General features: G+C 36.4%; 1 protein-coding gene across 3 annotated transcripts in view; it reads right to left on the bottom strand.

Moving 5' to 3' along the window:
- Window positions 1-14,919, bottom strand: part of LOC145688109 (proton myo-inositol cotransporter-like) — a 221,342-nt gene that overhangs the window by 69,688 nt on the left and 136,735 nt on the right. For all 3 annotated transcript variants that reach the window (XM_081761859.1, XM_081761860.1, XM_081761858.1), the window contains exon 4: window positions 1,466-1,625. In XM_081761859.1, the coding sequence (XP_081617985.1) occupies window positions 1,466-1,625 (160 nt within the window). The remainder of the gene's footprint in view (window positions 1-1,465; window positions 1,626-14,919) is intronic.

A 14,919-nucleotide genomic window follows, 5' to 3' on the forward strand; every position in this document is an offset into this window, starting at 1 on the left:
GAAGAACAAAATTTTGGTTTAAAAAATCATATGCTATTTTAAGTGCGGAGAAACACAAATTTATGAAACGGTTTAAAAGAAAGAGAAAATACTGAAATATTGGATTGAAGGGATTGGCAACGTGGACCGAGTTGGAAAGTAATGTGCAACGAGAAAATTAATGAATTGGTATGGGAATGGTTTGCAAGTGCTCGCTTGAAAAAAAAAAGAAAAAAGAAAAGAAAAAACATTGAAGACCTTATTGAATTTGCGGCTAGAGAATGTCTATTCCACCTGTGCCCCCGGAAACTATGGGAAGTAAACTTCGGCCCCAAGCCCGCCGCCCTCTGGCGGACGAAACCCTCCATTTGCTTAGGGAAAAGAAGTGAACGACCTCAGCTGTATTGCCAATTTGTCATTTAGTCGTTTGGTCTTGACGAGTGAAGATCGTAAGCTACTTAGAATGGCTAACAAGAAAGAAGCACAGCAAAGTCCGTTAAATAATTCATTGTGGCAACGCTTCCGCATCCAACAATTGAAAGATCTGGGCCGCAGCAACCTGTCCTTCCTCGTTTAAGGGAGGTACGGGAGATCGCATATTGATAGCAGTGCCAGTAAGGGCACATTTGAACTAGAAAGGCTCTAACTTGTGTTAGATGTGCTTTTATAATCATTTTGCTCTGTTCGAGAAGTATTACAAAAAAAGTAACAAAGAATAAAACAAGAATTTTAGGAACAATCCCCCAAAAAATGAATCAAAAGATTGTGACCTCGGCCAATAATTAGTTTTTGGATCAAGGGCCTCAAAATTTTTGAACTTTTTTTTAAAACGGAATAGGCACATCATACTGAGTTAAGTGGTAGTTTGGGTTTGGCTACACATATAATTCTCCAGATATACAAGAAAAATTTCGCCTAAAATATATTGGATCTTTTGATTCAATAACTGAAAGAAATGTGGAAGAAGTGTGCATAAGGATACACAAAGAATTGAAAAAATAATTTCAACTGCAACTAAAGGTATTTATATCTTCCTTATGTATTTTCTAAACTGCCACTAGAGATTTAATAGTATTTCTCTTTTGTATTTGTATAAAGTATTTTTTAATGTTTTACTAAATATTTTAGTGTTGTGGGAGTATTAAGTATTTTGTGCTGTGAATCCTAAAATAGAGAGTAATTTGTGTATGTGAGTGTGAATAATGTGGAAAATGGATTTTGAAAGTTCCAGACCAAATATAAATTACAAAACCATTTCTGTCCATCTTTTTACTGCAGTTATTTAGTTTCAACTTCGTATGAAACGGAAATCTGTCCAAAACGGAAAAAAGGACGAACTCACTTTTTTACTCTTTTATACAAGTTTCACTGTATCAACTTAAAGATAACTAAAGATTATTTTATAGTGTGATGTATAGTTATAATATGAAACTTCTTGTAAAGTTAATTCTCAGTACACATAAGGAAAATAAACAATATAGCATACCTCCAGCCATGATCTTCAAGTGTACTAAAGGCTCCACAAACAACAGCTGCAACAAATTGACCACCAGTAATGAAGATGTTGTTCAGTGTAACAAGCCACCCCCGTGATTCAGGCAATGCGCTCTCTGCTATGAACATAGGAACACTCATGCTGGCCAGACCTTGTAGCAAGAAATAACTCAATCGGTAACATGCAAACGCAACTCAAATTAAACATGAAAAGCAAGCTTTGTAGTACTGTCAAAACCATTACTAGACAACTAAGAGTACGCTACAAGGAGGGTTAAACTACCTGAACTATCCCACAAGTGGCAGTGGTTCATCTGGAAATTTATCCAAAAGCTACTTCAGCCAGGGCCATTTTCAACAATTTTGCACCCTAGGCCATTAAATAAATACCATCCCCTCAATAACCATTAATGGTTTACTGCTGTTGGCGGCCGTGCTCCTAGCTCACAGAAGGAATTTCATCTTGATTTTATACTACAATCAAACTTGCCCGGAAGTAGATCTCACTTTCTGTCCTCTGACACAGGATGTTAAATTGAGTAAAGTAGAGTATAATACAGTAGAGGAGTGAGCAAGAGAGAGAGTGAGTGAGTGAGAGAGAGAGAGAGTGAGAGAGATCAGCCGATAACACCGTGTCATATCTATGTGCATGCATAATAAATTTTGAAACATCCAGAACTGGAGCATTAAAAAAATAATCTGAGAAACAATTCTGCCTATTTTGCCGCTCTAAGCCATGGCCCATGATGGCCTACACGTAAATATGGCCCTGGCTTCAGCAAAACCAAAGGAGTAATGCATCATTAATACTTCTATAAACTGCTGTCGACTTACCTTACACCCTCCGAACGGAACTGCTCACAATATTTCGAAATTAATACTTACATTGAAAACTACGGAATTATATCTTGGACTGATACAATTACAAGAATTGACAATTTGAACTATTGATGCATATTTTACTATGTCGCCACTTTTCATGATTTTAAGATAAGAGGATTTTCACAGACGAAATTACCTAAGTACAAAATCTGATACACAAATATACATATAATTAATACTAGCTTTCATTGGCACATCAAAGTAATTCGCTGTAAACGAATAATGCATAGAATGAACTAATCGTTAAACATAGACATTTAATAATCTAATAAAGCATACTGACATAATATAATACTAAGCAGTAGGAAATGGCATTTGATACGAAAATCTGAATTTACTAGGAAACTACTGGAAACTTACGGAAATACCACAACGATAGATATTTCAGTCAGTTTTAGCTGTGTAGAAATAAAGCTTTTCATATTCTACTACATTCTTTCCTTAGCAAATAAAGTGTACACTCAGCGACAAAAGTTCTTTCCGTTTGATGAAATTAGTTTCGCAAATAACTTCAAAACGGAAGGACAATTTGAGTATAGTTTTCAGTAAATTAAAAAGAAGGTAATTTTCTGTACGTTCCAGCCATACCACCGTATTCCGAAAATAAATTTTACCAAACGGAAAGAACTTTTGTCGCTAACTGTACATGTCCTTCATCTACTAATACTCAATGTATGGAAATTCTTCAAAGTAATTCAAACCAAATTCCAGATAATTATCAGTCTCGTTTCTGCGTTCGTTATTCAGCCTGAGTAGTAAAAATAAAAACTGTACATTATTTTCCGGTTTTAAAAAGTATACTGCTGAATAGAATTGATAGTTCAATATTATTGCCTGTGAATAATAGAGCTGATTTTTTTCTTTCTGATGGAAGAGTTAAATTCACCACACTTTTGTAAGAAATAACTCATTATAAATATGTTGTTCTTAACTCACTGGTATGTATTTCAATATTCTTCACTTTCGAAGGGGCGATAGGAGTGAAGAGAAAATGCTGCAACTGAAAAAAAAAATCTAATTCTAGATTTCAACGGATTTACACGTTTCATAGATCCTGTATGGCAAAAAAAGGCGATTTTTCAATGGTAATCCGTCCGCTCGTTTGTCCCGATGTATATATACAGGGTGTTTCAAAACAACACCGACAACGTTTGGGAGGTGATTCCTGATACCGAGGTAGGACGAAAAGTATAGACCAACCTGGGTGCACAAATGCTTCCTTTCGGAGTCACAGGCTGCCGAAAATATATTAAAAAAATTAACTGTAAAGGTCCAAAGCTCCAAAACTATAGGACATGCTGTAGGCGGGTCAGGATTTCACTTAGGAGCTAATATGTGCGCTATCCAAAAATACATGTTTCAGAATTCTAAGGTACTCAGGCAACAATTTTTATAGAGGCAGTTTGGCAACGGGCATATAATATGAAGTACTGACCAACCACCTCTATAAAAATTGTTGCGGAAGTGCCATACCACAGGATTCTTAAACGTGGATATTTGGATAGGGCACATACCAGTTCCCAAGTGAAGTCTTGGCCCGACTATTGTGGGTCCCTTAGTATCGGAGCTATGGATCTTTGAAGTTAATTTTTTTCATGATTTCGGCAGCCTATAACTCCGAAAGGAAGCATTTGTGCACCCAGGTTGTTCTATACTCTTCGTCTTACCTTGGTGTCAGGAATAACCTCCCAAACGTTGTCGGTGTTGTTTCGAAACACACTGCATATGTTCGCCTACAGGCCATACCGTTCAACCTATCCAAACCAAATTTAAACTTGAGTTTTTTTATAAGATTTTCCAGGAGGGACTGAACCTTGAGATTGAATAGTAATAAAAACAAGAATAAACTTGTTTCGAATATTGAACATTAGAAAAAAATATTGTTTATTAGGAACACAATACTCAACGAACAACACTTTTATTGGATTACATAAAAATAGTAATTTCTGATTTTATATATGAGAAATTAGGCCATTCTTAAGAATTATAACCTCCAGATAAGTAAAATATCCCAGAATGTAGTGTCGTTCAATTTGAAGTTTTGCTAGCGAGGGCACTTAAAAAATCGTGCCCAATCTCACAATTCTGATTCTAATTCATATATGTACTAAGTTTAGTTGAAACTAAATCAAGGGTTACATAATTATGCAGAAAAAATGTATTTGAAAGTGCTTGGCAGTACTGACAAACTTGGGTGTTTGGAAGAAGGGTACACCTACAATCTGTTTTATATAGTGTTGAATTATGTTTATGTCAAATTTGGTGTATATGGTACAGAAACTATTCGAAAAATATATTTAGGTTGCCAACACTGACTAAATTGATACTTGCGGGTTCAAAGTAAAATGCAATAAACCTCTGAGATAATGGTCTAAGAATGTACCAAAGATGAACGTGATTGGTAAAGACGTTTTTTTAAAAAACGAAATCTTTAACGTCCCACGGTTATGCCGGTTAGGCTAAAGGAGACGGTGATTGTGAGAAAGGAGTGAAATGGTGGAATGAAGAAAATGGGAGGAAAGGGGAGAACCCCGAGAAAACCCACGCGCACGGTGTTTGTCCACCACAAAATATACACGGCGCGAGCTGAGATCGAACCAGGGACCTAAGCACCGGAGGAGGACGCTCTACTACAGCCACCGCGCCCCCCTAAAGACGTTTAAGAGTGATGCGTGAACATCAGGGTGCGAATTGGCGGGGGGATGCCAGGGATTTCCCCCCCTGACAAAAATGTTTCCCACCCTGGAGAAGAAAAATTTTATCCCTGGCAGGGATAACTTTTTCCCCCTCTGGAGTATTTTTAAGTGGACATAAAGATAAGTAGGTCTACTTTGCGTAGCTAACCTAAATATTACTTGAGTGAAAATTTATGAAAGATCTCACATCTCAACTGTTTTGTACTTGTTAGTGTATATATATGGGGGCAGGACTGGGTGCGCATATGGGTGAAATTTATCCCCCCTGGGAAATTTTTTCAATTCGCACACTGGTGAACATACATCGCATTATTCATTTTATTTGTAGATCTATAGATTTATATGTATGGGACAAGTGTGGGTTGTTTCTCGTAAGATAATTTTATGCCCTTGATTTTCCGAAATTTTTCAATTCCAACTAGTTTAAATTGTGGGTTTAGTTGCAGGGGCGTCATTTCAGGCTTTGCTTGAGGGGGGGGGAAAGGCACTACCAACATAAGACTTTCTCGTTTAGTACTAGTATATTCGTAGACAATCGATTAAAGTATATGTATTCCTCAAACTCTTGGGGAGGGGTGGCAATTGCTTCCTCCTGCCCCTAAATGACGCTAAAGTTTAGTTGCCTAAGATGGATCATTTTGCTGATTCGTCTAGTGATGAATAATAGCTTGTAATTTCGTATTTCATATTTAAGGTATTTGTTCTATCAATTCATTAAGGAGTAATATGCCATCGACAAAAGGAGTTAGAATAAAATATCAATAAAAAACAAATAATTATATCTATACCCATATTATAAGTATGAAGTTAACATGATATACCGGAGTAACTGCTAAATCATTTGAAATTAATTTTTTGAACGTAAATAACACTGTTCTCTAGCCGGATTCGTATCAAGTTACTTTTATTTAAATCCCTATTCTAAAGAAAGAGAAAATTATTATGCCAAAAATTAGTACCTCAGAATCTTTTATGTTACGAAGACGAAATCAGGTATATGAACTTTTTATTTGGTGTATGAAATGCCCATGTGTGCAAGCGTTATCACAAATTGAGCTCTTAATGGGGGCAATTTATATAACAGATTTGCAAAATAGGCTTTGAGGTGAACAATCGCCGTATACGCGGGTCTTACCGGGTTCATCAGTTTCCCCCATTTTTTCATTTCATCACTATCACCGTCTCCCTTAGCCTCAGAGTATAATTATGGGACATTAAGCCCAAAGAAAAAATAAAATATATGATTATATAACTATAATATTTTTCTCAATATATAAACATGAACTCTAAAGTTGTCCATCTCATTATCACAGGAAAATGGCTGAACCGTCTGAAATGAACATAGTTCCAGCAGGGTTTTTAGACTTACGCTATGTTTAAATATCGAAAGTCTCCGTCCATCTGTCGAGAAGCGATATTTTTTGGAACTGATCAGCGTTTTAATTAGGGATTGTATCGAGAGGAGAGGAGACGAGACGAGACTTTGTACAGTCTCGGTCTCGTCTCGGTTGATAAATAGCTGTCTCGATCTTGTCTCGAGTCAAAAATCGCCGTCTCGGTTAACAGATGCTTGTCTCGATCTCGGTCTCGGTCTCGAGGGCTAAGTCTCGGTCTCGTCTCGAAAGTCTCGAAATAAATAGTATGAATTTAAAATCGTGAAAGTATTATTATCGTGTAGTCTGTCGTTTCTGCTTCTCATTTTTGCCTTCATTCTTGACTTAGAATTATAGTATGGTGGACCTCTTCATACCTAATTTGCTAGCTCTGATGCTTTCCATGCATGTTCAAGGTTCAATCATCAGTGAGTATATCATATATGGGATAAAACCCTAGTAGTAACCCATATTTCACTTTCAACAATAGACTTTGTCTCATATAGCCTCCATACTGCCTATACAATTAAACTCTATTTAATTAACTCCAGTACTATACAGTAGTTTATTTCCTTCCTTTGAATCAGAATTGTTCAATACCTCCTAACGGATAACGCAACACACAGCAGCACGAATGTATTTAATTGTACCGAAATTGAAATTTTATAATTTCTCATTTATTATCCAATACGTTCTGTTTTGACTGTCATTTTAAAAACAGGATGTAACTTTCATTGCCTTAACGAATAGGGCAAATTATTACTACAATATATGTAGTTTCAAATTGATCAAATGCTTTGTTACCTTCTAATATCTCCATGTTTAATTGACACTTTGCAACACAAGCTTCCTGAACCTTGTGGGAGGAGCTACGGCACTCATCTTTGCTATGTGTGGTCTCGGGTTGGATCACCAAAAATTAGATTCAAAGTCAGTTGTTTCGCATAGTTCACGTCTCATTTTAAGTACATTTTGTATCTTATACAAGTTTATAAGGTCGTAATGCATTACATAAGCATATTGTATATCCAGTGCACTAATATAGATTAAGGTTATTCCTGAGCTCTCAGCGGTGCATGCGATCTTTCTTCGTGAAAACTAATCGTGCTTTCATTACGTTGAAATTTTATATTGATTGAAATTCACTTGCGAAACATGGACATATATATTAAGTCCATGTCTCGTTTAAATTTTCCATTTCTTGTAACTTTGTTCCTTCATTCATTCGAAATACATTACCATGATCATAATATTTGACGCTAAGATACAATTGATGCGTATTGCACCGTCCATGCAATTTACGTTATTAGAAGTCTCCAAAATGTTGATGTTCCTGATACTGTATTGTCCATTGTTACAATGAATAATGTATATGGTATAGTAGTTTTATTTAATATCTAAATTAGAAATATGTAATACTTTACGTAGTGCAATTTAAGAAAACACAATGTTATGCTGTATTAGCAACACTGCTTGTTTATTTAGTGATATTGCAGAGTATCTAGAAGAATTTCCCCTTCAATATTTCAGACAAATATAGCCCTCATTTGACGCTATGGTATACATTGGAGAAAATGGGCTTCAATCCTACTTTCTTTACATTGGATAAAGCGGCAAACTATGGTTTAGCCTCTCCCTTGATTATATACTGGATTCACGGCTGTATATTATATAATAGACAGAGAGAAGGCTATATACACAGCAGTGGAGTTTGCTTCGGAAGGGGCTTGGGCCCGTTAGCCACCCCCTAAATGCGCCACTGTACATCAATCAACCGTACCCATATTATATAACACAGAACGAAATAAATTTTGAGCAAAGGCAATTTTAATAGCTATTAATATTCAGTATCGGCTCGTAGTCTGTACAAGCATCGGTTGCAATGTTGCAATATAAAGGTATGTAGGTACGCGCAAGTGTTCCCCTCCCCCAGCATTCTTGAGTCTTATCCAAAAATATTCAGGAAATATGAAGAGGAAAGTCTTTTAAGCTCTATTTGTATGTTATTGATTAAATTATTTCTCTAATATTGATTTAATGTACTATCAATGTACGTTTATACACTATTTATATACAAAACCTCTACACTCATGTTATTGAACACGAGATAAATCGAATATATAGTATGTGCTGTAAACCATGGATGATGGCGTTAATCCGAAAAGAAGAAAAAAAAGCAAGAAAATTGCATGCACGCAGTTAAACAAAAGTATTTAATTATATAAACTATGCATTATTTTAGAATGGAAGGTCCATCTTCTCTTCTATCTTTTGGGCTTCACATTTTTCTATGACTTTATTGAAATCTGAAATGCTGCTCGCCAAGTTTCTCTGAATAGAAAGCATCGCTACCGCAAATATTTTTCGCTTTATTTTCTTTAGAGTCCAGAAACACCTCTCTCCTCCGACAATATGCATTTTGTTAGCATTTCTTTGTATAAATATACGGTACAAAAAGTCCATTTTCAGAAACCACGTATTTTTGTCTGTAAAGAAGCATGAAATCTAAGATGTTTTCCTTCGAAAATGGAAAAAAAATAATAATAAAGTAGTTTAACATTCCAGCAAATTAGGCTAAAGAAGACAGATGAGTATTGGAAGTGAATGATTTGATATTAATTTATGCTCTCCGCCGGAAATCGAACACAGAATCATGTGCACGAAAGACACAGAGCTAGGAATTAGACCAGTAGTAAGACATTTTCTTCTTCGAGACTCGATCGACCCCCCAGAATAGGATTTTTTTAAAAAATAAATCTTATCCCAAGAATTTTCACCTTTGTATTATAAATGTTAAATAAAATCTATTGACTTCGAACGACCGCCCCCCAAACTTTCAGCCTGGATCCGTCCCTGCTACCACCAGACTTATATTTGTTCTTTGCGAGTTTGTTTTGTGAATAACTTCTTTCTTCCAAGCGTCTGTATCTCGCTCACCCTATCAATTGAGTCAAGCGCTGCTAAGCGGAGGAATTCGTAACTATTACAGAAGCTGACCAGTTGCGGTAAGAAAGGCAACCGCATGAGACCAATAGGGGAAGATAGGAGCGATGCAAGAATAAATCCACTTCCCCATGTTAAGAGATAGGAGCTCGCTGCCATATGCTCAATGTTACTGCTTCCAGTGGCAACGTTCGCTGCCACCGGAAATGTAAATCTCTCTCTTTCTTTCCGTTTTTTAATTGACTTTTTTTCAGAAATGCATCAATACTGTTTTGCGCTCAAGAGCAGAGGTTTATTTTTTTACTAATACACTACTTTAATACTTAAAAATAGTTTTAGTATTAAAAAATATCCGGTTGCACAACCATGCAACATATAGTACCAGCCGCCGCTGTTAATATTCGAGACGAGACCGAGACTTTCGAGACAAACCTAAGTATCGTCTCGGTCTCGTCTCGATTTATAGAGGTCTGTCTCGGTCTCAGTACCATCCCTAGTTTTAACGATAGGTTTCACCTGTTCTGTCAACCCCTATTCAAACTAAAATTGGTAGAAATAAAGTGTTTTCAATTACATCGTTGATCGCCATAGAACAAAATTGGTAATAGAAGCGACAAGCGGGTTTTTGGAGTCGATTTAACGTTTCAAGTAAATGGACCATCCCCATCCGTATTACTCTACTAAAACCGGAAGTGGTAAAATTTATTAGTACTTCTAGTTTATGAGGAAAAATAGTGAGATATCGAGAATCTGTCCTTCGGAATCAATGAAATGTCCCAAGGGGGAAAATACTTTCATTTCAATTTTCAACTCTGTAATTATACCAGCGGAAAGTTTTGGATATCTATGATCACAGTATCAAAATATATTGAAATGATTTTATAGGTAGAGACAAAATAACGGTCCGGGCGAGTCTTTTCCCCTTCACCAATTTATTATAAAAAATCCTAAATACATTGTCTTTGATTTACAAAGATAAATAGTGTCTTTTCTTCTTATTGACCAAATGGAGGAGATCGGTGTTTTGCACGGAACCCCTTCTGCAAGGTTTTTGGTGAGTCTTGAAGGAAAACTCCCTCAGCCCAAAGCAGCTTCGCGAGGTTTTGGTTGTGGTGAGGATCCCTAGTCCAATGCGACCTCGGATTAAGGAAAGGTGTACCCCTAGTCCAATGCGACCTCGGGTTAAGGAAAGATGTACCCCTAGTTCAATGCGACCTCGGGTTAAGGAAAGGTGTACCCCTAGTTCAATGCGACCTCGGGTTAAGGAAAGGTGTACCCCTAGTTCAATGCGACCTCGGGTTAAGGAAAGGTGTACCCCTAGTTCAATGCGACCTCGGAGCAGGTGTTGGTTAGTTGATCAGTTGGTCGACTGATGGCGGGTCTTCCTCAGGCTGCGCTTTTATAGAAGGCCTCTTGGTGGTTCGTTTCTCCTCGGGCTCCATCATCTTGGTTTCGTGTCTTCAGTGTTGACTTGTCGTCCGCTTCATTGTTTGTAATCAATAACACGTGTTGTATTGACATGTGCTTCTGTTATGATGTGGGGATCCTTACTATTGAAATTGATTGTTTCAATATCACAATAAAAGAAGGAAAGTTTTGATATAGTATCAAAATATACATCAAAATATATCTTAGAGACAGATCAACCTCAGTATATAAGCAAATTAATACTAGTCCCAGCACCTTCCAGAATTTCGAGTTTGAGGAGAAAAAATGTTCAAAATTCTACAATAGTTTATTTTCACATTTTCTACTTATAAAATAGCCGAAGTGAGAAAATTTTTAAACAGTTTAAAATTAATTTGTGACCTTGGTTTTTGTCATTTCACTTTGATTCATAGAGGTATCCTACGGGGAGAAAGAGTGTTCAAATATACCTTCCAAGTATTTTCCATAAATCTAATCCTCTCCTGGCAAGAACAAACATTCTAACTAGTATATTACAAAAATGAAATCTACTTGTTTGCATAATCATAACAAAAAGACGGCTGAAGCATGCGAAAAGAATTTTTGAACATTGTCCCTGACCTGGATTTTTTGCTTTCAATAAGACGTGTAAACTAAGGAGCGAAAGATAGAGTATAAAAGTAGAGTATCTCAGACTCTGTCAGACCAGCGATATGAAACTCTGTATACACATTTCTCATTAAAAATAAGTGGGCATATATCCTAGCATATTCCAAAATTTCACTTTTAAAGAAGGGAAGGGAGCATGTGAACAATTATCTTCGTCATATTGAAATCAGCGTTATCTATCTCATCATCACGGAATACTGTGAACCGTTAGAAATTGTTGAAAATAATTAACATTTTCCTTGAGCAGGGGATGTATCATGTTACTTTCGTTTAAAATGCATGAAAAAGGAGAGTTCAAAATTTATGCCAAAAATAAAGTATCTCACGAGAACTTCAAGTTAACGATCTGAAACTCTGTGCATATATTTCTAATTTTAAATTAGTAGAGGAAAAGGGATAATTTCTACAATAATTTTCTTCACATTTAAATAAAATATCGTCTCATCATTATGGAAAATTTTCTTACCTGTTTGAAATGATTTCTTAGAACATAATTAGAATAACTCGAACCGAGCTTTTATTATGTTAGTTTCATTAAAATGTGTATCGAGGGGGATATTAAGGTCAAAATTTATGTTAACAAATTGAATAACTCTAATGTTAGGACAATGAGGTTTTGTATATAAACTACTACTTAAAAGTAATTGGGCACATACTAAAACATTTTTGGAAATTCTATCTTTACGGAGGAACGTGGTCAATTTCTATATTTTTTTCTCAGTATGTACAGCTGACATCGACGTTGGCAGTCTCATTACGGAAAACGGCAGATTCGTTTGAAATGACTTTTGAACATAGCACTTAGGTCGAGCTTAGTTTTCATCAGTTCCTTTCATTGAAATAAGCATCCTAAGAGATTTAAATAAACTTTCCAAATATTTCTTAAATATACCTACTCTTCCCGTTCAAAGAACAATATTTCTTCTCTTAAATAAATAAATAAATAAATAAATATGGGAACTTTCAGCATTTCCTTTAAGCAGTCAGACGAAGGTTAAAATACAAATATGAAGTACGCCCTTGATATATATATACACTATACTATTCATCATAGTTATATTTACCAGTTTTAAATGGTATAAAGATATATTGAATTCCATGTTACTGAAACAAAGTAAATTCAGAATGGTTCAAGTGGATCATTTATTTTCTTAAATTACTTGTATACTGCGTGCCCTTACGACTAGATGCGGGAACCTCGGATTCGATTCTCGGTACCTGCTCCCGCCAAGTGAACTTTGTGGTGGACAAACACCGTGTGCGTGGGTTTTCTCGGGGTTCTCCCGTTTCCTCCCACTTTCTTCATTCCACCATTTCATTCATTTCTCATAATCACCGTCTCCTTTAGCCTAACCGGCATAACCGTGGGACGTAAAACTTAAAGATTTCATTTCATTTCATTTTTTTCGATTCTCGGTAGAAGTGAATTTGTTGCGGAAGTCACGTTAAGCTGTAGCTCCAGGTCTTATAAAGCCTCGGTGTAGCAAGGAATCGTTAAACTTACAACAATTAATTCATAAGTATGATAGATTATAACGTATTAGACTGAGGTAATAAAATATTAGTTACTATTGCTAGTCAATAAATAGTGCCTGGTTATTGCATCACCTGCAGAAAATTCACTTCACGCACATTGCAGTGTGAAATAGAAAGAAAACATGCGTCTGGAAATTATTTTGTGATACGGTATTTAGTAAGACTATTGGGACATTCATAGCACAAAGGAATCAAGTAGCATTACCTAAGTTGTGAGAAAAATAGTAATACCGTTTACAAAGAACGCTTCATTACATGAGAAACGTTCACGCTGTTTTCTAACCTTATAAAAGTTATTTCCATTATCTACATATGAAACACTCACACGGATTGCATAAAGCTACTGGGAACACATTCACTCCAGTGGCATTTTTACTGAAGCCAAAAATATTCAAATAAATGATTTTTCTCCTTTTTCACATTCTATAAAAAATTCAAGTAGTACCAGTACTTGTGCAAGACTCTTGCGCAAGAGTCTTGGTCTTGGTCTTGCATCGGTATTCCTGGTCTTGGTCTTGGTCTTGCATGCAAGACTGTTGCAAAAACTGCAAGACCAAGACTCTTGCGCTCATCACTAACACATCAAATTCTCGGTGTGTTTAAACGTGCTTCATGTGTCCTATACGAGTCTGCCAACTCAGGTTACCCTGGTGCTTTCTGCAGCTTGGACTACATCATGAAACTCTACTCTCCATCTGGTCTAGAGACTAGTGTACACGCCTTTAGTGCGACAGGTCCGATTTCTGGTGGGAGAACATCGAAGGCACTACAGTAGATCAGATCCCGCTTTTAAACTTTAAGGGCCTTATGCAGAGTTGTTTTGACGTATGACTAGCGTCATACTAAAGTCATGACTACTGCAGGAAACATATGTTAGTCGAACTCTTTAGTATGGCACTAACCACGCGTCAGAACGACTCTTCATAAGGCCTAAATCTCACCCTATATAATCCCATTGGTGACAAAAGACGTAAATACAAATTACGCAGTCGTAAAATGTCTCGACGCCATAATACGAGGATATATGAATTCTTGATATGATTGGATTTTAGCGTCCCTTTTAGCAGCAAGGCTATATGAGACACGGATCTACAGCTTATCGTGGGAACCAAACCACATGAGTCCCTGCCAGGAATCGAACCCGGTCCCCCACCCAAAGGTGTTTATGCTAACTGCTTAGCCACGAGGGAGCTCAAAAATACATGGGCAAAGCCTTCGTAAGGACATCTATGGAATTTTACATAATAATTTACGTATTGCATGTAGCATGCATGGCGTGAACATATTGCAGAGGAAGTTCGAAACTGCTAATTCATGCAATATAATAAGCATACGAAACAACTGATATTTCTAGAATAATTCAGAAAGTGGTAGTATATCGTTACAAAGATACATAGTATATCGTTATATCGTGATCGGTACAAAGATACTGGGACTTTATGAAATTTCCAGCGCAAAACAAATCTCTTGAAAATAGTATTATTTAATATTTGATGTCCACTTCAGAAACTCAAAAATGTTTTGCCGTATTAAAGAGGATAAAGGCATTTAAAGAAATACCATACAACTCAGAATCATCTTGGTGCACTGACTATCCTATCAATAGAGAGAAATGGTCAAGAATATACTAGACTTCAAGAAAGAAGTATAGAAAAGTTTGCTGTCTAGAAGAACAGGAGAACAGATTTCATACTGTTACTGTAATTAACTTTAATGTTTCGCTTATTTAGAATATTGGAAATACTAGCCGAGCATAGAAATTATGGTTATGGACTACCGAAAAGATATGTCACGAGACACCACTGTGTTTTGGGCTGCTGCTGCTGCGTTGTGCTGGAGTTCTAACTCATACAGTTACTGTTACAGTAACAGACTTGATTGAGCAATGATCGTCACAGCCACTAAAAACTGACTGAAGATACTGATGGAGTGACGGCTAC

The sequence above is a fragment of the Thermobia domestica genome, chromosome 6 (assembly GCF_964235325.1).
Source record: "Thermobia domestica chromosome 6, izTheDome1.hap1.1, whole genome shotgun sequence".
Taxonomy (NCBI): domain Eukaryota; kingdom Metazoa; phylum Arthropoda; class Insecta; order Zygentoma; family Lepismatidae; genus Thermobia; species Thermobia domestica.